General features: G+C 39.0%; 1 protein-coding gene across 1 annotated transcript in view; it reads right to left on the minus strand.

Moving 5' to 3' along the window:
- Window positions 1-4,689: 4,689 nt before the first annotated feature.
- KAT2B (lysine acetyltransferase 2B) overlaps window positions 4,690-22,629 on the minus strand; it is a 54,954-nt gene continuing 37,014 nt past the window's right edge. Inside the window, exons 12-18 of the mRNA XM_024197360.3 lie at window positions 19,418-19,528; window positions 17,568-17,711; window positions 14,422-14,536; window positions 13,664-13,700; window positions 13,330-13,393; window positions 13,148-13,232; window positions 4,690-5,635 (exon numbers count right to left, since the gene is read on the minus strand). Coding sequence (XP_024053128.1) covers window positions 5,442-5,635; window positions 13,148-13,232; window positions 13,330-13,393; window positions 13,664-13,700; window positions 14,422-14,536; window positions 17,568-17,711; window positions 19,418-19,528 — 750 coding nt within the window. The 3' untranslated portion in view covers window positions 4,690-5,441. The remainder of the gene's footprint in view (window positions 5,636-13,147; window positions 13,233-13,329; window positions 13,394-13,663; window positions 13,701-14,421; window positions 14,537-17,567; window positions 17,712-19,417; window positions 19,529-22,629) is intronic.

The raw sequence follows: 22,629 nt of genomic DNA on the forward strand, positions 1-22,629 counted from the left end.
GCCTGCAGGGCAGCACAGACCCAAACAGCCCAGGGCCTCGGGAACAAGGAAGAAAGGGTTCACAGCATAAACCTCCCAGAGCTGAGAGTTTTCAAAGCAGGCCTGCAAAGGTTCCAGCCCACCTTAAGGGGGAACCACATGCTGGTTCAAGCAGACAAGATGACTGCAGTCACATTTACACAGCCAAGGGGAACAAGAAGTCCCACATCACACGCAGAAGCAACGGCCATAATGAGGTGGGCAGAACAGTTCCTCCTTTCCCCACTGAGCAATCCATATTATAGCAGAACTGAACCAAAAGCAGACTGGCTCAACAGACACAGGGTCAACAACTCAGAGTGGTGCCTCAAGGAGGAGGTTTTCAAGCTCATTGTTCAGACATTCGGTCTTCCTTCAACCAACCTATTTGGGAATCGTATGAACACTAAGGCTACGTCTTCACTACCCGCCGATCCGGCGGGTAGCAATCGGTTTATCGGGGATCGACTTACCGCGTCTCGTGAGGACGCGGTAAAATCGATCCCTGATGGCTCTACCGTCGACTCCGGAACTCCACCTCGACAAGAGGCGGTAGCGGAGTCGGCGGCAGCGGTCGACTTTCCCGCGTCCTCACCGCCAGGTAAGCCGACCTAAAATACGCAACTTCAGCTACGGTATTCACGTAGCTGAAGTTGCGTATCTTAGGTCGGAAGTCCGCTGTAGTGTAGACCTAGCCTAAGAGGCCAAAATACTTCACAAGGGCAGCAGACTCCAGCTGCATGGTGACAGATGCCACATTGCACAGTTGGCTGCAGAGCCTACTTTACAAGTTTCCACCCTTTCCCGTACTGTGGAAGGTGGTTGAGAAAACAAAATGAGGACGGGCGATAGTGATACTGATAACTCCCCATTGGTCGAGGAGACTGGCTCTCAGAATGGATAGAGCTGATAGTGGAGCCCCACTGGAAACAGGACATCCTCTCTCAAGGTCCTTTTCATCTAGACCCAAAGTGGCTTCAGCTAAGCTTGCATATTGAGAGGGAACCACTAGTGACTAGAAGGTCTTAGTCTGTCCTTCATAGTCATTAAGATATTGCTTTCGTCTAGGAGAATATAGATACTAAAAGTGTATTCCTCTGTCTGGTCCAGATTCAACAACTGGTGCCAAGAGCACAGTGCAAATCCCAGAAGTCTGTAATTCCAACCATTCTGGATTTTCTTCAAGAAGGCTTAGACAGATGCCTTCAGCCCAGTACCATTATTTGTCAGGTGTCTGTTAGTAGTGTGCAATTGCAGGATCCGCTGGCTCCCTGGCAGACAATCCACATCTAGCCAGATTCCTTCAAGCAGTCCAAAGCTAGATCATCAATCAGACCACTCTTCCCAAAATGGGACCTTCCACTAGTTTTAAAGGTTCTGACAAGTCATCTCTTTGAGCCTCTGACTTCAGTGTTGGCCGATTTATCCATTAAGATTTGTTTCTTAGTAGCTGTTATGTCCACCAAGCAAGTGTCTGAGCTGGCAGCCTTATCTAGACAGGAGCCTTACTGCATGATCCATGAGGACAAGGTGGTACTCAGGACACCAGAATCCTTTCTTCCGAAGACATATACTTCCTTCGTTCTATCCAAAACCATAACATCCAACTGAAAAGGAGTGGCATATCTTAGAGGTCAGAAGAATGTTGACACTCTCTCTCAGGTGTACAGAAGCCACAAGATCAGGCTCCCTGGTTGTATTCTTTCACCTGAAATGCCAGGGAATCAGAACTTCCAAGTTCTCTGTTGCTAGGTGGACTATATATTGTGGAAGCCTACAGATCATTAGAGGTTCCTGTCCCAGAAGGGATGAAGGTATGCTCCAGGACATTCTGAGCAACCTCATAGTTGGAACAAGCAAGTGTGTTACCAGTGAAAATTTGCAAAGTGGCCACTTGGTCTACAGCTAACACCTTCTTTAAGCACAAGATCGATCTTCTGTCTTCAGAGGACCTGCAGGAAGGTGCTGCAGTTGCTGGCCCAGAGATAAGCGAGCTCACAGAAAAAGTGGAGTGTTTCTTTTCTGACAAACTTTTGCTTCATAACCCTCCCTAAATCTGTTCGCTCACTTGTACCAGATACCCAGAATTGCGGGAGATGCTGGGCTGCAGAATGGAAAATTTCTTTTCTTTTCTGCTAGCAGTCTCTCCCACAATTCTATCCTCCCTGGATGGCTCATGAGTCAGGTATTAAGTGGAATTGTTATCATGTGACTGTCTTCCTTGGTCTAATGTATATAGTCATTATCATCATCTCTGGAATATTTGTTAAAGATGTTATGCAAATTTTACAGCTTGATAACTCATCTGGCTAAAAGCAGGAGTGGGGTGGAGGGGGTGACCAGACAATGCCATGCCAAAACACTGATTTGTCTCTGTGAGCTGCAGAGAGGGGAAAGCAACCCAGATGTCCAGAATTGAGGGAGATGCTGCTAGCAGAAAGGAAATTATGTATAAGTTTTCCATTCCTATGCATGGAGCAGGTAGGATTCACTGCAGGCAAGAGTCTCAACGTGGCCCTACCCTTTGCTCTCTTGCATCATTTCCAAAATTACCCAGATGATTGGCTAGGCTGGTCCTGAAAGGCACCTGCTTGCTCACTGGCTAATTTACTAAGTTAAGTGCAGTGTAGATGTTTGGGTTTGGGCTGGAGCTCAAGTTCTGGGACCCAGCCTGAATGTCTACACCACCATTAAACACAGCCTTAGCCTAAGCTCCATGAGCCTGAGTCAGCTGGCATGGGCCAGCTGTGGGTTTTTAAGGGCAGTATAGGTATAACCTAAAGGGCTGACAGAGCTACAACTTACACACAATGGCAGACTAAGTGTCACATAGGGGCAAGGCTAATGATTTCCAACTCTCAACAGTGTGATCGTTTCGCTTTCACACTCTTTTGGAAGTTATGCCTGTGTTTGAGTTTGGACTAGTGCAGTGCTGCACTTTATCTAGGACTGCCTAAGAAAGTTATCCATAATCTGCAGCTTGCTCAGAGCACAGCAGAAGGATTGTATCTACCACCATCTGCTGCTTCACAGGTGGTGTCCAAGTGGAAGAGAATTAAAATCCAAAAACTAGGTACTCTAGTATCTAGACAAAGGAATTAACTGGACACACATCAAAAGCCAGGAGCTAATGAAGACAGCAAATGGCTCTTGCGAGGGCAAAAAATACCATTAACCACACAAGAGCAGATACCCAAGTAAAAATAATATAGACTGTCAACTTTACTGAACAGCTAAAGCCAATAAAGATTTATTCAAACCATTACAGGCACTTGTAGCATGAATGTTTCAGCTTGAATAGTGCATATACTGTATTTGCAGACTTATTGGAATTTTCATTGCTCTTCATAAAGAAGGGCCCAACTCTGCAGACTTTACACTTCAAATGAACTCATTGGCTTGCAGTGTTAACTTTAGAGCAGCTACCCACAGTGCAACTTGGTAGATAAACGAATTGCATAGCTGGGCCTTGCAAATCTCTGTTCAATACAAGAAAATATAAACCGCTTCTGTGTGTTTTTTTAAATGTGAGAACTAATAAAATATTGTCTTCAGAGCAGTCACCTATTGAAATAAGAGACCAAAATAATTAGGTTTTATATATATATGTATGTATATATCTATATCTATATCTATATATAATTTAAAACTATTCTGTACCAGTACAATATATTAATTTTACAAATGTAAAATTTATCAGCTGTTAAAGCATTTGCAAAACCACACATCCTACTGTAGCTTTATTGCACAATATCTATGAAAATATTAATTTTTAAATTAGAAAACAAATGCTTTCAATATAGAAGAGACAATCTGATTTAAAGACAGTAAGAAAATCTACTCAGAAAATAACAAACTTTCACAGGATACCAAGCTCAACAGGTGCATCTGTAGGCCCAGTTTACAATATAGTTTATAGTCAGTACTGGATGCTTTAATACAATTCTAGTATTGTACCTTTATAGTTACAAATCTAAATGTAATTCAGACTGGTTTCAGATATTAAGCATTGAGGCAATTCTAATGTTAACATTTTGAATACCTTTAGTACCACAATAGCTACTTCCAACTAATTTCTGGCATCTACTTGTCGAATAGAATTGTGCTTTAACACTGCACAGGTATTTTGCAAGAATATGTTTCGTCACAACTCAGTTATTTTCAACCTGATAACTACTGCACTTTACCATGTAACATCTGTACATATAAAAACACCAAGTTAAAGTTGAGGCTTCACAAAACCAGTTTATAAATTTCAATTATAAAATTAATGTCAAGTGACAATTTCTTTTTTGGCCTGTATTAATCTCACTCTCTATTAGAAAGGTAAGAGTACCTCCTATATGTAGTGTAAGCAGTAGTACACAGAAGTGCTTGATTTGATACTTAATGATGTATTAACATGAGCTGTGTAACTTTTTAAATATACTCCTGGGTCTAAATATCATTATAATTAATAAAATGTTTACAGTAGAACTTGGTAGAAAATCCAGTTTACCACATAGGCAAATACATAAACTAGAGGCTGTGATATGGTAACATTTTTGTATGTACTTAAGCAACAGTTTTCATGATCTGTGTCTGAAACTCTAAAGAATGTATCAAATAAACGACCAGGAAATGGAATGGTTCACTGAAGTACATCAAAAACATATCCCTACTACATATAGTATATGCCTACTACAATTTTTGAGTTATTTGGGGAACTTATGTCCTGCATAAGCGAAGTCAATATGATTTTTTTTAAATAGTGGTTATGAAATCACAAGTTATTTGCAGGTAGATATTTATCAAAAACCAAATCCATAGAAAAGTTTGCATCTATATAGGATTTTTTCCTAAAGATTCAAAGCAGTTCCTTTCCAGAATAAGTTGCTTTTCTCTCATAGTGTCTCAACTAGCTGACTGTTTCTTTTAAAAAATAATATATATAAAGGACTCTACAATGAAACGTAGAGACAAAACATATTTCAGTGCCTCTTAAATTGTAATTTTCCCTTAATGTTTTGTTTTTACTGGAAAAAAATAAAACTTCTTCAAATATATACTGCATTAGATAAGCTAAAACATTCATTGTATGGGAATTTCTGATTCCAAATCCCCAAACGTGTGCAAATTCCCATATGAAAGTTTTGGGGATATCCAATAAAAAGCCTATTCTTGACCATACTGCAAATATGTATGCAAAAGAAGTTTTAAAGTAATGTTAAATACATTATAAAGCTTCATTTTAATAAAATAAACATTTTCTGTAACTTCAGTATAATACATGTTTGCAAAACTAAAAGGGTTTTTAAAAGTGCTAGTTAAAATACACAGAGGTTTTTTTGAACATATATGTATTAAGTCCCAAATCTACATGAAGGTGAATAGCATACTGTGCCTATAAATTAGGCACACTGATTGGTTGAAAGAAACAACTGTCACTTGTCAATTAATCCAGCTTCTTTAATTTTCGTGTAGAAGAATTTCTCCAATATATTGGCACATTTGTAGTATTCACTCTCAGGGGGGTTGTACTCTCTGCAATTTGTAAAGACCCGCTGCAAGTCTGCCATGAATAATTTCTTAGACACGTAGTACCTATTCTTGAGTCGTTCACTCATGGTTTTCAGATCTGTACAGGAAAAAAAAGATTAGCAATCTGATTCCTATAATACTAAAGACATATACAGTGCTTGGGATACACAATCTTTGTCATCAGCTCATTTTTTTTAATGGAAAATTACTTATTCTTAATTACTTTTATTCCCTTAGGGCCTGATCCTGCTCTCATTGAAGTCAATAGCAAAACTGAATAGTAGTGAAGGATCAAGCCCTATGTCACATAAGCATCTTTGCCACTAACAATGAATGCAATTCTGCAGCACCTAAAATGTTTCAATTTAAAGATTAAGGCATACTTGCTGTTCTCCTGATACTCGTTTGTCTCTGTAAGGCCCTGATCCTATAAGGCGTTGAGTCTCCTCAACCTCAGAAGTTGAGCTCACCACCTTGAAGGATGAGGCCCTAGAGTATGTGAATAAAAAGTTCAAACTGCCATGTAATTTCTAGCTATCTGCATTAACAAAAACAGCATCAGGTTAATCAACATATGCCATTCAGCAAACAATGCACATCTCTCTATTACATATGGTAAGTAAAAGTGCATAGAAGTAATATACTATGCACAGAGTAAATCACTAACGCTATTTTATATTTTAATGAGGAGGAAAACCAAGTAAAATATACAGGGTTTTTATGAAACAAGATTTCTGTTTTTCAGCAATCTAAGCAAGTGTATTTTACCATCTACTGTTCAGAAGCTTTGAAACAAAGTGACGAAAGTCCTCCACTATTTTTGCTCACAAAACACATCAATGAACTCAACACACATCTAGACCTTGCAATCCATAGTTCTACACTAGGTCTTGTTAAAACCTTGTTTCTATTTTGGAGGTGCTAGTACTGGATATAAAAATTCTGAGGTAGTGACATGCTTTCTGTGTGCATTGGCATAACCAGATGGCCAGAATGCTTTTCCAGTTCACAGCTATATCATAGCAGTGCTGGAGCCCAGGCTCTAGAAACATGAAAGAAAAATAATAATATTTTAATAAAATATCTAATCAGTGCACCAGAAAAAAAATCTTACTCATTGCCAAGGCCCACACAATCCACTGCTCGCAGTGGAGATCCTGGCACATTCACTGTAAAGCCATGAGATCCCTAAAGAAGAATGCACAGCTCCTAAAATGACATTCGTGTCTCCGTTACAGTGGCGTGATAGTATCAGACCCTGCAGAAATAAAGATACTATGAGCTTTTTTCACCCATCCTTCTGCCATTGATCTGCAAAAAAGATGACTCTCCAAACAAGAGACAAGCCCTACATAAATTACGACTAACGTGAAATTCTTTCAGAAAAGAAGAATAGGTATGCTGAGTACCCACAAATAGCCATTCTGCCATTTGCTAGTTTTGTTGCACAGCATTCTACAAAAGAAACAGCTAACAGACACTCGTGCTTCCACCTATGAATAGCAATGAGGCAAAAAACTCAGTAACAGCTACTATAAAGGCAAAGGCTTATCCACTTCCTATCATGTTGTACCTCCAACAATCTGGAACACTCTGCATTTATCTAGCACCTAACAACTGTGGGCTTTCTGTCCTGTGCTCATTTTGGGGGCTAATTCTTGAGATCCTGACTCAGTTCTCACAAAGGCAAGCTCCTACTGACTTTAGCAGAATGTAAATCAACCATACAGGTAAGCAAACTATTTAATTGTCTCTCTGACAGTAATCCAGCAACACTTTCGTCTCCATTTTTACCACTGTTTTCTTCATTAAATGAGTAAATCTGATCAAAAATCATTAATTAATGGACATCTTCTTCCATATATTAAAAATGAGTAAAGTCATTAAAACACTGGTTCTTTATCTGAGTATACAGTCAACATTTTCATCCCAATTCCTCGCAGGTTTTTTTCCTCCCAATTAGGTAGAACAATATTTGTACAGTCTGCATGTAACAAACACAAAGCAACCATTGAGCTATGATTTCGTGTCTCTTTTTCTGGAGCAATCCACAAATAACTAAAGCACACATCAGTTTAGGGAGAAGTTTCAAAATGTTGCTAAACTTGATTTGCAAAGTCCTTGATTTGTATGTTTTATTTAGTTGAATATAATGAAATATCCACCTAAATAAAACATACAAATGAAGGAGAAAAGAGAGAGAGGAATAAAAATTGCTGACACAGACTTCCTGGCTGCGAAAGAATCTCTGCTGAATCTCTATTTTAATTTTTATGAAATGCATTATTAAATCAACGGCACAAACATGTATTTAGATTGTAGAAAAAATTAATGCAGACACACGTGAATACACACACACACCCCTACACAAATTAGGTGTACCTTTCAGATTTCTGTCAAATTGCTATTTGGGCCACAGTTCTGCCTATGTCAAAACAGAGCTGCATAGCATTTTTAAGTTCCAGCTAGATCCCCAAAGGCCCTTAAATCTAGTTTTTGAAGGAAGACCATGAATGTTATTGGCAGTGGGGAAAATACCAGTAGGATGATGTCAGACCTCAGCTTTCTACTACTGGAAAGAAATTCACATAATGAAAAACCACTTTCTTAGTGGCAAATGTACTGTAAGAAAAAAGAGAAAAACAGCCACTAGAATGTGTAAGTCATTGACTCTAGAAGCCAAAGCCACTATCAAAAGTAATAAAACACTGACGAAATGGGTATTCACCCACGAAAGATTATGCTCCAATACATCTGTTAGTCTTAAAGGTGCCACAGGATCCTCTGTTGCTTTTTACAGATCCAGACTAACACGGCTACCCCCGATACAAAACATTTTATGTAAGTCAATTCTACCAGTGACCCCAAATTTACAAGCAGATACTGTGCACAATAAGTAGGAATATGCAAAAATGTAACACAAAAGTATGCCACTATGTTCGTTACACCAAACTGAGGACATTTCAGCATGTAAATGGGTAAGTGAGGGTGGGAAGGGAACTGAAGCATGAAAGCAATGTGTTACCACCACAGGAGTTTGGAGCAGTGTTAGGGCTCTTTTCTGGGCCTTGAGTATACGTATTTGGAGAAATGAAGGGAACACTATGTTTCTTACATGGAATACTGGCAGCACTGAACCTTGAGTTCACAAAAACTAGGAATCGTGTAGTATATGCCAGCTGCATACAAGTCAAGCCCTTCCCACTCTGGAGACTCAGACCTTGTCAGACAAAAGTTGAACTGATTTATCAGTAAATGTGTTTAGAAACAGATTTAGTTAGATTAATGTAATCCCCTTCTGAGGGCACTCTTAAATCAGATTAAGAGCATTTTGTATCGATTTAGCTAAAGTTGATTGCTTGCTAACATTAGCTTAGGTTATGTCTACACTTAAACCATTACAGAGGAACAGCTGCAGCACTGCTGTGTAGCCACTCACATCAGCAAACGGTGGGGTTCTCCTGTCACTGTTGTTAATTCACCTTCCCGAGAGTGGCAGCTGGGTGAACGAAAGAATTCTTCAGCTGACCTAGCACAGTCTACACTGGGAGTTAGGTGGGCTTAACTACATTGCTCAGGGGTGTGGATTTTTCACACCCGAGTGACGTAGCTGGGTCGACTTAACTTTTTAGTGTGGACCTGGCCTAAGACTACATATGACACTCTTAAACCAATTTAAAAGGGTCTAACACATGGCCCTGCACTGATGTAGCTAAATCTGTCTAAACTGATTTAGTTAAATCAGCGCAACTTGTGTGTGCAGGCCTGGCCATAGCACAGTGAAATGTAGGCCTCAAGCTAATTTCATGCTCAGCTCACATGGGGATGATTTGTACCTTTAGGATTCAGACTGATTTGGGGAAAAACATAAATGGTATTAATTCTACAAAGGATGCATATAGAAAAAGATTAACAGGTTGTACTAGTTTAATCATAACACTCTTTTGTTTTATGGAATCAAACAGTATAATCTAGCTCCAACAGTTGGGTAGATTCTTCCATTCATCTGACAGGAACGTTATCATCAAAGCCTAGCTATGGCCAGCAAAACTAGACGTGTCTTCCATTTAGTCATGCACCCTGGACTACCACAGGTGAAAAGAAAAAAAATTAAATGAAGTAAGAAGGCACCATTTAGAAATGATAAAGTTTAGATAAATAAGTAGCTGCAAAAGCACTCGGAATATCAGTGGAAACCCAGATAAACCCGGGCTAGTTATCCATCTTTGGGACTACTTTCGGAGAAAACCTGCCTTTGGATGTAGTCAGAAAACCTATGGCTATAAACCCATAAAATGTGTTGCAATTTAGGCTGCACGGGAACTTTTTAAAAATAAAACATTATTATGGGTGTTTTATGTTTGATAACGCAAGGATGTAGAAATCTGGCAAAACACATTCATCCCACATAAGAAAAATACAAAGCTGAGGGCTGTTTATCTTTTATCATTGTTGATATGTTCAATCACATGAAGATTTTTTTAAAGTGTCAGTATATTGGCAGTCAGGAGGACAGTACAATGTGCAGGCTCACAAATCAAAAACTCTTGAGCTTTCAGTTGTTTGGTGTTGGATGATCTAGTTGAGACGATAAACTTATCTTCACCTTAAAATGAAGGCTGACAGAGATTGTTTGTTTATTTTATCCACAGCACGGAACATTTAAAAAAATGAAGGATAATATTTATCCAATCCAGGCAGTAAGTGTTCTTTATAATCACCACTTACTGTTCTGAGTAAATGGTGGCCTAAACTCTGTGCACAAAGCAGGTTCACAATATTCAGCCATATGGCAATATGGCATTCATTTTCTTCACTGACAAGAGAAAATGAAATACCTCTGCTTTAAGAGGATACTGGAAGGTGATTATTATTTTATACAAATACATATACTTCCTATATGGCAAGGATTAGTTATGTACAATAATCATTAAGGCAGAATGGTGGGTATGTTCCTAGTAACTAATCGAGGACTCCACAGAAAAGCTATGTATTGCATCTCTACTCTTTAGAATGACCGCACCACACCTTAAGAGTGTGGTGGCAGGGGCATTGTCTGGCTTGCTGGGGGAAGCACTATACCTCTTTAAGGGCGTTGCTGCAGATTCAGAGCAGGTTAGCCTGGGCACACTGACTCATCCCCCGCAGGTGACCAGAAGGGGGGGGAGAGTACATAGATGCAAGCCAAGCAGGAAAAGCTCTCTTATCTGGACCAGGCAGAGAAGCACCCACCCTCCCAGCCATAAAAGTGGTGAAATACCAAGTTTGGTTAGGATCTTTTGTGGGCACGGGGGCGGGAGGGCTGGGAAAGAATTTTTCCTTCACCACCAGATTGGCCAAGACAGAGTGGTGGGGGGGGGTTCACTTTCCCCACAGCACATTCTTGGGGGCGGGGGTGGGGACTTAGTTGAAGCAAGCATAGAACAGGAGTTAGGCTGTGATGTCACAACTCATTCTGTAAGCCTGGGGCGAACGTCCAGTGCACGTACTCTGCAGGGAAGGAATACAGTTATCAGATGTATGGTTTGGTAAAGGATTTGAAGGAGGTGTTTGTTAAAGGAGTGGAAATGGGGGTGGAGCAGAAGGGGAGGCGCCTATGACTGGCACGACAGGGAGCCAACCACTCCCCCCCTTGATAGCCCACTTTTACTCTCTGACTGGCATGGCAGGGAGCCAACACCCCCACCCCTTAGAGCCCACTTTAACCCTCATTTGAGGTGGGAGGATGGTAAGGACCCAGCAGCCAGTTGAAAGATGAAAGGGGGGGGGCGGCTGACGGAAGCCCTCCCCCCCACACCCTATGTAGATATTGAAATAGTCATAGAGTTACCTGCACTGTACACTTTTATCTGCTGGGTGCACCCAGCCAGTTGTAATAAAGTTGCAGCCTAAATTAAACCACATCCAGTGTTTCTTGTCCTTCCAGTGTAGCCGAACAGAGGACTTTCTATGCCCTACAGACTGATTCACAGAGATACCGACAGTGGCCTCAATGAAGTTGTGTTTGTTCTCCAATCACAAGAGAAAATACCATGACTGGAAGCAGTAAGAGAGGGAGGAATGATTTGTAAGGCAATGAATGCAGAGTTTGATTCAGTTTTAGTTCTGTGGTGCCAGAAAGCAAATAAGCATTTGTTTAGAACAGGATGGAATCACTATATATGATTGTACAGCATAGCAAAGGCAAAGTAAAAATTCATTTTTTTCTCATTAGCAGTTGTGTTGCAATAGAAGCACGAACAATAGCTGGGCCATAGAAAACACACACAGTGATTTTCAAGATCTCAAAATAAAAATGTTGTAAGACTGGTTATGATAAATTAGCACATGTGCTGAGCTTAAACTGAAACAAGCACTTGATTTAAATTTAAATTACAAGTTAAATGAGTGAGGAGGAGGGACGGACAGGAGGGCAGGGCATAGCTGGGGCCAAGTCAAGAGACCATCACTCTGTTGCCCTTCCTGCTGACCAGAAAAGTGGGGTGGAGGGGGCGGAGGAGGAGGTATTTATACCCAGCCAGTTGCAGAGAAGCCCTCTTTTATGGTGGGTTGTTTTTTTTTTGCCTTCCCCACAGCAGGTCTGGGACCCAGTGGGGCACAGGGGGTAGGTTATAATGTTGCAACCTGGTACATAAAACTTGCAGCAGATGCTGGAGTGCCGCCAGTCCCGCCCCAAAATGCCGCCCCCCCACAGAGGCGGTGGAAGGTCCCGCCGCCGAAATACCGCCGCGGTCGCCGCCCCCCAAATCGCAGCACCCTAGGCGACCGCCTAGGTTGCCTAATGGGTTGCGCCGGCCCTGAGCAGATGTCCAGTGCAGGTAATCAGTATGGAAGGGACACAGTTACTGGATAAAATCGACTAGAAAAGGGTTTGAAGGAAAGCATCCCTTAAGGGAGCTGAGGAAGGGGGTTTGAGGCTCCTTTGTCTTGCATATCTTGACCTCCCTCCTTTCATAACTCCCCTTCACCTCAGGTGAGGGGAGAGTGGAGAGGTCCCAGCAGCATGATGCCTGGGTATTATGCGGAAATGACTAAGGAAAGAATGAGTGCACTGTACAATTTACTGCCGGGTACTCCCAGATATTTCAAATGAACGAAGTTTTGGCCTAATGGAACCACACCCATTGCCTCCTGTCTTTCTTCCAGCACAGCCGGACAATAGGACCTAGCCTTCTGAGTCACTTAGGTGAGTCTGGAAATTTTGTCTCTGGGTTTTTTAACAAGTTAGATAAAAATATACAACAAAATATGCAATGGCAAATTACCCTTCATGTGAGATCATATCTTCACAGGTCTCTTAACCCATACAGTCAGCTAAAAGGTGCTGGGATAGACCCGGTTAAGAGGTTGCTGGGATCCTCTCAGGTACTGTAATATTTTGTGTTTTCTTACAGGAGTGCATAATATAGATGCTTCACTGAGGTTACAAGCTATTCATACATTTCAACTGATAGCAATATATTTTTGCCACTGCTGAGTTGCAAACTATCGCACTGCAAGCAATACATTAGAAAATGTTTGTAACAATAAATCTTGATTATACTTGTCTCACATGTCTCCAGCTAGAGAGATCTTTAAGTTTATACTTTAAAAATGTTAATGGCATTACCCATGGGAAACCTTATAACTTCATAATATCCAGGAGCTTCTGTTCTCTTCACAGGTTCCATGAAGGGCCAAGCGCTTTGATGGCTCTTTGGTAAAGAAAAAAGTAAGGTATCTAATATGGAAACTCCATATTGGAAATCATTTCAAAATCTTTAAAGTAGGTAAACTAAAACTAATACCCACCTTCACCTGCTGCAGGATGGTTTTTAATGTGCTGTAAAGCTGATCTGGATCTTTGGGTTCTTTACTTGAAAGAAAATATTAACAAAGAAGATAAGCTTTATCTCTTATGTTCATTTTCTACAATGCTACACCTTACATAAGAGCAACTCACAAACTTAAAACATTTTATCATTAATGGAAAAATAAGACCCAAGAGCTATTCTACAGCCGAGTAGTTATCTCCGTTTTGTGATAGATGGAAAGAAATATTTCAAAGTTACTCAGTTTAGAGACGTTTGTTCTCAAAGGATTCCCAAACTGCTTCATCATTATCCTTTGTCCAAGCAGTACTTACCCTCTCTCTTTTCCACTTGGTTTCCAGCCAGTCTCTCCTGCACACCAACAAAATTAAACATTACATGAGAACTACTTCAGGTTGAAATTAATATGAATCTAAAATGTTAATAAAATTACAGTACTCCCTCAATAAAAAGCTTTCTAAAGACTAATCCTAATAAAACTACAGCACTCTAGCTCCCACCCAATCTAATTTCCTACATACCACACTCAAGTATGCTGTAACATGCTCTACAAGGAATGCACTGTTTTTTAAAAATTCTTTACCATCTTTTATCATTACATCCAGCCTCTTCTATGTAAAGAAAATAGATGTAAAAATGATTCAACACAATAATTTCTTATGGACATAAAATATATTACACAGACAACTGAAAAAATAATTGGTTGTAGCATTGTTGTGCCCTCATTCAAATAAGTATCTATTTAATACAGAACTGTATTGCGGTCTAGGATTGTAAACGTAAGATGAACTCAGAGGGAAAATGCCGATTGCACTGTGAAGCAAAACAAAGGGGGCAGAATTAAATAAATGTATGTAGAGAAGCACTACACTAGAATACCTTAGGGAAGTCTCTAAGCCAGAAGTGAATAATGGTACTAGAAACAGATCCAGCCTGTCTTATATGAGATTAACAAACCTAGATAATTGAATCCTATTAAAAAGACAATACTTGGCAAATTCAAATTTCTCTAATCTTGGGCCTTGGCTGTTTTGATGTAGCTCCGCATTTATAAAGGGAGGTTGGTACATACTAATTCCAGGAATGCTTTCTATAGGAATCTGTCGTACTCCATCTTTGAAGCAGGAAAGGCCAGGATAGACTTTTCGAATCTGCGCTTGTTTCCTTTCGATCAGCTTTTTAATGATCTGTAATAATATTGCAGAGAAGGCGGGGGAGACCGTTTTAGTTTTGAAAGTCAAGGAAAGTAGTTGACTGGCTCAAAGGCGAAGTGGTAGGACATTAAAGAAAACTGTGGCAGTGAGAAACATAACAGGACCCTGATCTCACAGAGTCCCATTAAAATCAGTGAGCATTTTGGGTGCATAAAGAACGCAGGATTGACCCCGTCAACAAATGTTTTACTAAATGAAAATACTGTTTATACTCCAGATTTTTCCCTTTGGTTACCTCAGTTCAAAGTAATTTGGTTTTCTGCTCTTGATGTACATTAAAATGCTTAGCTATGCTTTTTCTCTCAAACATGTCACGGTCAAGATGACTGCTTCCTGTTTAATTGCTCTTTTATACATTTAGGACACTTAATATTGGTTATTTACTTATCTTTTTAATTAGTTGGAAATCACAATATCTTTTACATTACAATAGTTTTCCTTTAATAATGGGGGAGAGAATTTTCTTCAAAAACAAAACCACCAGCACCACCCTCCCTCCCCCTGAGATTTCTAAAGACTCATCCTTTACTATTTTTCTCTCAAAAAAATTCAGATTTTTGACACACCTGATAAAATGCCAAAGAACTACAGTACGGGCTACACCAGAGGCTTAGTCCACCAGCATGTTGCAAAAGCCAAGTTAGAAGGAAGTGGTGATATCCTCACACTCCACCCACAATCCCAGAATTACTGGATGTTACAGAAGAAATGAATGGTGGAATAGTTAATGTTGACATTTAAGCATGTTAATTAGACTTCAAAGACAACGAGTCATCAAGGTGATTTGGGATTTTTCATACCTCCCAGAACTATTGTTTTTTCTTTATTTACAGACTATGCCAAACAGCAGTGTGTTGGTTCACATTCAGAACCTTCTTCTTTGCAGCCACAGGAGTATAACCCAATTCTTTAAATGGAAGCTTAAATTCTGTACAAGCTGACAGAACTAGAAAAATCAGGATATGGAGCATTTCAAACTATTTCAAACTGAGACACTTCAACTTCCTTTGAAACATTTTAAACAAAGGCGACTAGTGAAAAACCCATAAAATAAACCTGACATAAAATAACTAAGCAACCAGACCTGGGGTAAAATTTTCAGAAGCACCTAAATGACTTAAGTGTCTAAGTCACCTTTGAAAATAGGCTTAAGGGTGATTAACGGCTTGTCTACACACAAAAGTTGTATACTTTAACAATACTGGTATAGATAAAGTAGTACAACTCCTGTAGTATGGCTACAATTATACCGGTATGAAGGTGCTTATACCGGAATAGTTTATCCCCATGTAGGAAGGGGAATAAGCTATTCTGGCATATGGCATCTTTATACCATTATAACTGCACCCACACCAGAGATGTTCAAGCATAACTACTCTGGGGGGAAAAAGATCACACCTCTAACAGAAATCAGTACAAAATGTGTGTGCAGATCAGGTCACTTTTGAAAATGGTATTTAGAAGCTTTTGCAAATTTTATCCTTGGGCTCAATTTTCTGAGGGGAGAAAAAAAACCATATAGCCTACAGACACCTACATTGAGAAGAAATCTGAAATTTCATCTGGCTGCCTGATTAGCTCAAAAATATGTTTTGCAAGACACAGCATATGTGTCAAATTCAAGCTGCCCTGAGATGCTGAAAGTTAGCTACTGCGGAGAAGAACTTTTTGCTCAGAAGGGCAAAACGTGAGAGAAATCTAAATAGATACAGGTAGTTCAATGTCACGAAATATACTACTACAATCAGATGGGATGACTATAGTTATTCACATTATCTTTCCTTATACTTAAATACACACATAAAGGAAGAAACAATGGTAAGGAAAAAACTATGATGTTTTCATGATTTAGATCTTAAATTTCCATTCATTTTGATCTATTATAGATATATTACAAGCGTTAGTACTTGAAGGATCCCCAAATTAGCTATTAAGTACACATGCAACTTTGGTTTCTAAATGATGTCCAGGAACCTAATGTGCTCGGAAAGACTGAATTTTTTACAAAAAGTTGTTTTACTTGGCATCAACTGTAGAAAGTAAAAGGAAGTGAGACAGAATGTGTGTGAGATTTAAGACACACAGGCATCAGGAGAGATTTTAAAAAAAATGAAGGCCAGAATCAGTTGTTTTGACTCTCTGTTCTCTAAGAACAGACTGCATTTTCCATTCATCTTTTAAAATAATTCTGCCTTTGAGGTAATGCAATTAATAGCAACTGGAACTTGGAAGGCTAATAAGGGAAACAGCTTCTGTCAAACAGAGCAGGCTGTTGTTCAGTCAGGATGTTCTCCTGTTAAAAGGAAATGGCTGCTTGACACAAACACTATTTTACAAACTAAAACTGAAATCACAAGATCTGACTCCATCACAGAAGGACCCAGTAGCCTTGTGCTTTTTAAAGAAACATATTTGTGAACATTTCTGTTTCATCGGCTACCCAGCTGGACCACATTTCAGAAAAGTATTTAAGCATGTGCTTAACTGTCACTTTAATGCTAAAATGTTTTGCTGGACCAGGATCTTTGTGTGAAAAAATTGTGAACTAGTTAAAGGATATAAATAAGAACTTTCCACTCAAAGTTACCATTAATGAATGCTGCAATAATGATTATGTAAATCAAATACTTTAAAAAAACCATTTGAAAAATAATTAAAGCAACCTCACAACATTTCACACATCTGCTCACCCAGAATGAGTAATTTCATTTTGTGACATCAGTAATACATCAATAATTTCTTCAATGTTAACTGTAGGAAAGGAGAATTTATGCCTGAGAGATGGTAAATTTATGATAATTTTAAGGCCAGAATAAAATATAGGTTTTAATTAATTTTAAAAATGGCTTGTGAGAGATTTTGAATACCAGATATGGGCATGAAAGGGGATAGATGTCTGAGTGCTGACTAAAGTGTTCTAGAAATATTTATATAAGCCATTTTAAATGTGTAGGGTTTTTTAAAACAGTGTTAATATTAAACAATATCTTATTTAATTATTTACCTCTTTTTGTTTTTTAATGATGACAGAAAATTCAGTGTAGGGAATTCTTGGATTTAATTCACATCCCATTAGAGTGGCTCCTTCATAATCCTTGATATAGCCAACATATTTTGCTTTTGGTACTTTAATATCTTTGGAGAAACCCTAAGAAATGATAAACTCAAACTGATACAATGCAATTTTCTTTTTACATTCACATTACTTGAAAAACCAATTATGAATTACAATCAGATTCATTACACTGTCAAAACACCAAAAATATAGAGAAAGAGATACAGACCATGGCCCTAGTTAGAAGATAAGTAGCTTTACACACAAGTAGTCAGTTACTCGCATGCAGGATCATGGCCCATATCAGAAGTAGAAACTAAACTCCAAAGTGTAACCAGTTATGTTGTGGGGGAGGCGGGGAGACACACAGTTTTTTATTCTAAGTAAGATGTTTATAGATGAGTATGAAGGCAACTTTCAGCTCTATTTCAACATTACATTAAAGGGTCTCAATCCTGCAGTCACTAGTCAGGCAAGGCTTCTGTTGAAGTCAATGAAAGTTTTCCCTAAGTAAGGCTGCTGCATTGTGCCCCAAAAGAACAAAACCAAATCAGCCAACTCCCCCCCCCCATAAAAATCAAGTGCAAAAAATAAAAAACAAAATATAAAACCAAAGAAAGTTCCAGAGGTTAGAGCATACAGATCTCATAAAATCTGCAGGTACTGGGGACAGAACACCCCACCACACCCACACGTACTATAGGAGGGCAACCCCCACAATTCTCTGATGAAACAATGAGGGGGGAAGTTTTTCTCCCCTTTGGCCACTTCCTTATGGATTTTCTTAGACTAGCGGAATCTGACTTATTTTGTTTTTGTTTAAATTTGCCAATATAGGGCGCCAATTCTGCATTTGGGTCTGTGATAACATGGATTCATACTCACATGGATTCACACTGAAGTTACAGAACTGTGTATGGGTCCATGGTAGCAGACCCAAAACAGGACTGGTGCTTCAGTGCTGAACTGACTTCTTATTTAGTATGTATTTTAAAGAAGGATCAAAGTAAGATTAAAACACAAAGTCACCATACACTAGACTAAAATTTTCTGCTGGCATAACTCACTGTGATTATGTGATTTGTGAGCACAAAAGAGATACAAGATAAGGCGCTAAATCTATTTCTGTTCAGTGTGGTAAGAATACTGTATTCCCACATACATCTGTCCTACCTCAAACTCCTTCCAAAAATAGTGATTTATTAAGAGCATGCAACTAGTAACAGCTTTTTAACATACAATTAGGAAATCAGAAAGTCTGAATTTATCTTAACCAAGTTCAGCTGTGACTTTTTTAACACTTAATTGAGAGTATTATGTAATCTGCAAATATATTCACATTTTTCCTTCAAAATACACTGTTCTATAAAGATAGTACCTTAACTTTGGCTAACACAGAACATATTTTGTACATTAAAATAAAAAGAGACTACACATTTTACACAGCTGCTAATACATTTTACTTAGGCCATACCTATACTAGCACTTATGTTGGCAAAATTTTTGTTACTCGGGGGGTGCAAAAAAACCACCCCCGAGTGCCACAAGTTTTGCCACCATAAGTGCTCGTGTCCACAGGGTTATGTCAGCAGGAGAAGCTCTCCCGCCAACACAGCTACCACCACTTGTTGAGCTGGTTTTATGATGTCAATGGGAGAGCTCTCTGCCGTCAACATAACGCAGCTATACAAATCCTCTTACAGCTGTGCTGTTGTAAGCTTGTAACTGTAGACACGGCCGTAATATTTCTACATTTCAATGTCTTAAACTGGCTGAAGACTTTTCTTGGGCTGACTTACTTGTTTCTTGAAGTAGCCAATTGCATATTCGTCTGCATACGTGAGGAAGTTGAGAATGTTATGTTTGATGTGATACTCTTTCAGATGGTTCATTAGGTGAGTTCCATAACCCTATGTGGAAATAGTTAAGGAAATTCATCTCATGAGGAAAACCTTTTTGGTGTTACATGTATTAGAAGCTATGGAGGGAGGGCTGTTCTTTGAAGGGAGTATTTCTCCAGAGCTGTACTCAAGGACCTCAGGTTCATAATTTAGAGAGGATTAAAGACTGAACTATTTAAAATACGTGGAAGGTCACATCTGTGACCCAATGGAGGACACAGAATGTCATAGCTTCTAGTTATTGATTCACTTTTGATCTAAAAGAAACAACCTCAACTCTCTTGGGGAGTAGAGTGTTGATCTAGAGGTAATTTTTTCAGGTAGTTGTAATTCAAGGTGAATATAGCTATATATACTTGATATTTAACTTAAATACAACATATAGAGTCACAACCTTGGGGACTAACAAAGCTAAAGGTGTTCGGATGCTACAATGATGTATCTGAGAAACAGATTCTTCCTTAAGACTTACTTTGGTCATGTCACTTACAAAACACTTTGTAATGGCTAGGCAGTTGATGTACTAAGAATGCTGTTTATTATGGTAATCATGATTGTTTCATTGCTACCTTGTCCTCTTACCCTTCTGCTTGTTCGTTTTACCCACCTGTTGTTTTTCATCACATGCTAAGATTGTAGGCTCTTTGGGGCAGGTGCCATCTTTTTATTATATGTGCAAAGCACCGAGCCCAGTGGAGGCCTGATCTCTGATTGGGGTCTCTAGGCACTATCACAATATAAATTAATAAACAATGAATAAAGATGTCCTCTGACTCCAAATAAAACAATTCCCAATCTCATTCAGAAATAGATTTATGCAATAATGTAGCTAAAAGTGAATAATCCTACAGAAAATAAATATGCTATTTACATTTCTAAACTGTCCTATTCTTTTTCTCTTGTGATGAAAAAGAACTGATACACACTAAACCCACTAATGAGACAGAGTATTTTATGCTAACTGCGCACAATGTAACTGAATTAATCATTCCTGCTTATGTTGCAATTATTGAGGCAATGGATACAAAACTGGAGTCTTTTAAAAATGTCTGGGAAACATATCTGGGGTCTCCTTATTTCATTGGAAGGTTGGGAGACTTCTTATGCTTTGACACGAGATAGAGCAATAAATTACAAAATGGAAAGTACAACATTCACTATCTTTAATAGCCTCTGGAAAACGGCAACAAAATTATATCAGGAATAAATAAATATTGGAAATTGAATACAGAATACTTAATAATGACACATGCTTGAAAAGCCTGTCACTGTGGGGTATAATACCTGTGCATCAACTTATTCTCAGTGGCTACCCTTTAAAAGTTTGGGGCCCTTTTACAGATTTCACATTTCAAATTACAACCCCAGATTATATCCTAAATTGCATATTTCTGAAATTTAAGTAAGCTACTAAGATACTTGTTTCACCCTTCCAAGAGTACGACAGGTATCAAATACGTGATTTGACAACTGACGGACTGTTGAGGGGTCCCAAAAGTTCTTTAGAATTCTACGATGTGCTCACCATAAAGGGATTTTCAGTGTTCAAATTCTAAATTCACAAGGGTTTAATTTAAATAGGAGAAACCATGATAAAAATGTAATGAAAAATCATTTTTACCTAAAAACTAGAGATGTAAGTGCTAGTCAAGCTTATTTCTCTGTAGCAGAACAATCCAAACAGTAAGTTAGAGACTATGGGTCTGTCTACACTGAAATTAGCCCCCCGCAGCTGGCCCATGCCAGCTGACTCTGGTTTGCAAGGCTCAGGCTAAGGGGTTGTTTAACCGCAGTGTAGACATTCAGACTCTGTCTGCAGCCCAAGCTCTGGGACCCTCTCACCTTGCTGGGTCCTAGAGCCCAGGCTGAAGCCTGAGCCTGAACATCTACACCACAATTAAACAGCCCCTTCGCCCAAGCTACCTGGCATGGGCCAGCCACGGGTTTTTAAATGCAGTATAGACATACACTATGACATTTTCAGTGCCCATCATTCTCTGGTCACAAGTTTAGTGACCCATTGCAAGAGTTCTAAATTATTTTGTCTGCCAGCCAACCCAATGTCACATCTGAGGCTTTAAGGAATTTTTTTTTAAGTAATTCTGATAATGACGGTGGCAATTACATATACCTGGAATATTTTGTCCTAGAGATGATTTTTAATTTAGCTATCTTATTTTATGTAAATTTATTTCTTCATTTATTCAAATTGTATTCATTCTCACAAAAACTTCTGCAGCTGAATATTCATACAGAGAAATTAAGACATGCAAGCTACAATGCACATTTTGTACATAGATGTCACATGCAGCTACTTCAAAACTGTTTCAACTTTCAAAAGCTAAATTTTAAAAAAAAAATTGTCCTCCATTTTACTTAGTCCAGCTATCTGAAAGTTCATAAAGATTGCCTCTTCTTGCTGAAAAACACTTCCTAAGATCCATTTGTAAACATTTTCTGAGTGAGCTGCTGGCGCTGGCCACCTTCCACAGAAAGGAACACGGGAAGCCCAGTTTTCAGATGTAGTTATCTCAAATATATATGTATGTTAACAGGCACCCAAGAGTGTAAAATTGATAATTGTGCACCAAAGTGCCCATGCATGTATTGTTTAAGCAGCTACTTTTGACAGTTGGCCTTTTTGTTTGTTTTTTTGAAAGGCTACCCCAGCAGAACTGTTACACAAAGTGTGTCAGCACAACTTTGTACTAAAACAGCAAAAGCCATGAAACACTGAACACACATTTTTCTATTTATTTAGTCTTAGAAATATACATGTCTGGACTGTTATATTTTATTGTTCAAATCTGCTGAAATGCTGGATGAATGCCCTTGTGACAGACCGCCAGCTAAGAGAGTGATCTAAATCTGGAGTTTAGTGAATCCAAGACTGAGGGAAGATACTTAAGGCTGTAAAAGCATTCAACTCCCACTCTGCTATTCCTCCACCCTGGCTCTTTGTTTCCAAGAGCCTGCATGTAGCACATAACTTCTGCCAACTCTGTGATGTGAACTCCAAATTAGTTTCATTCTCATCTATAAACACAGTTGACTGAATATACAGCTACAGCACCATCTAAAGGCAAGAGGTTGAAATCAAACAGCCATAA

This window comes from Terrapene carolina, unplaced genomic scaffold, assembly GCF_002925995.2.
Source record: "Terrapene carolina triunguis isolate 2854851 unplaced genomic scaffold, T_m_triunguis-2.0 Scaffold84, whole genome shotgun sequence".
NCBI classification, from domain to species: domain Eukaryota; kingdom Metazoa; phylum Chordata; order Testudines; family Emydidae; genus Terrapene; species Terrapene triunguis.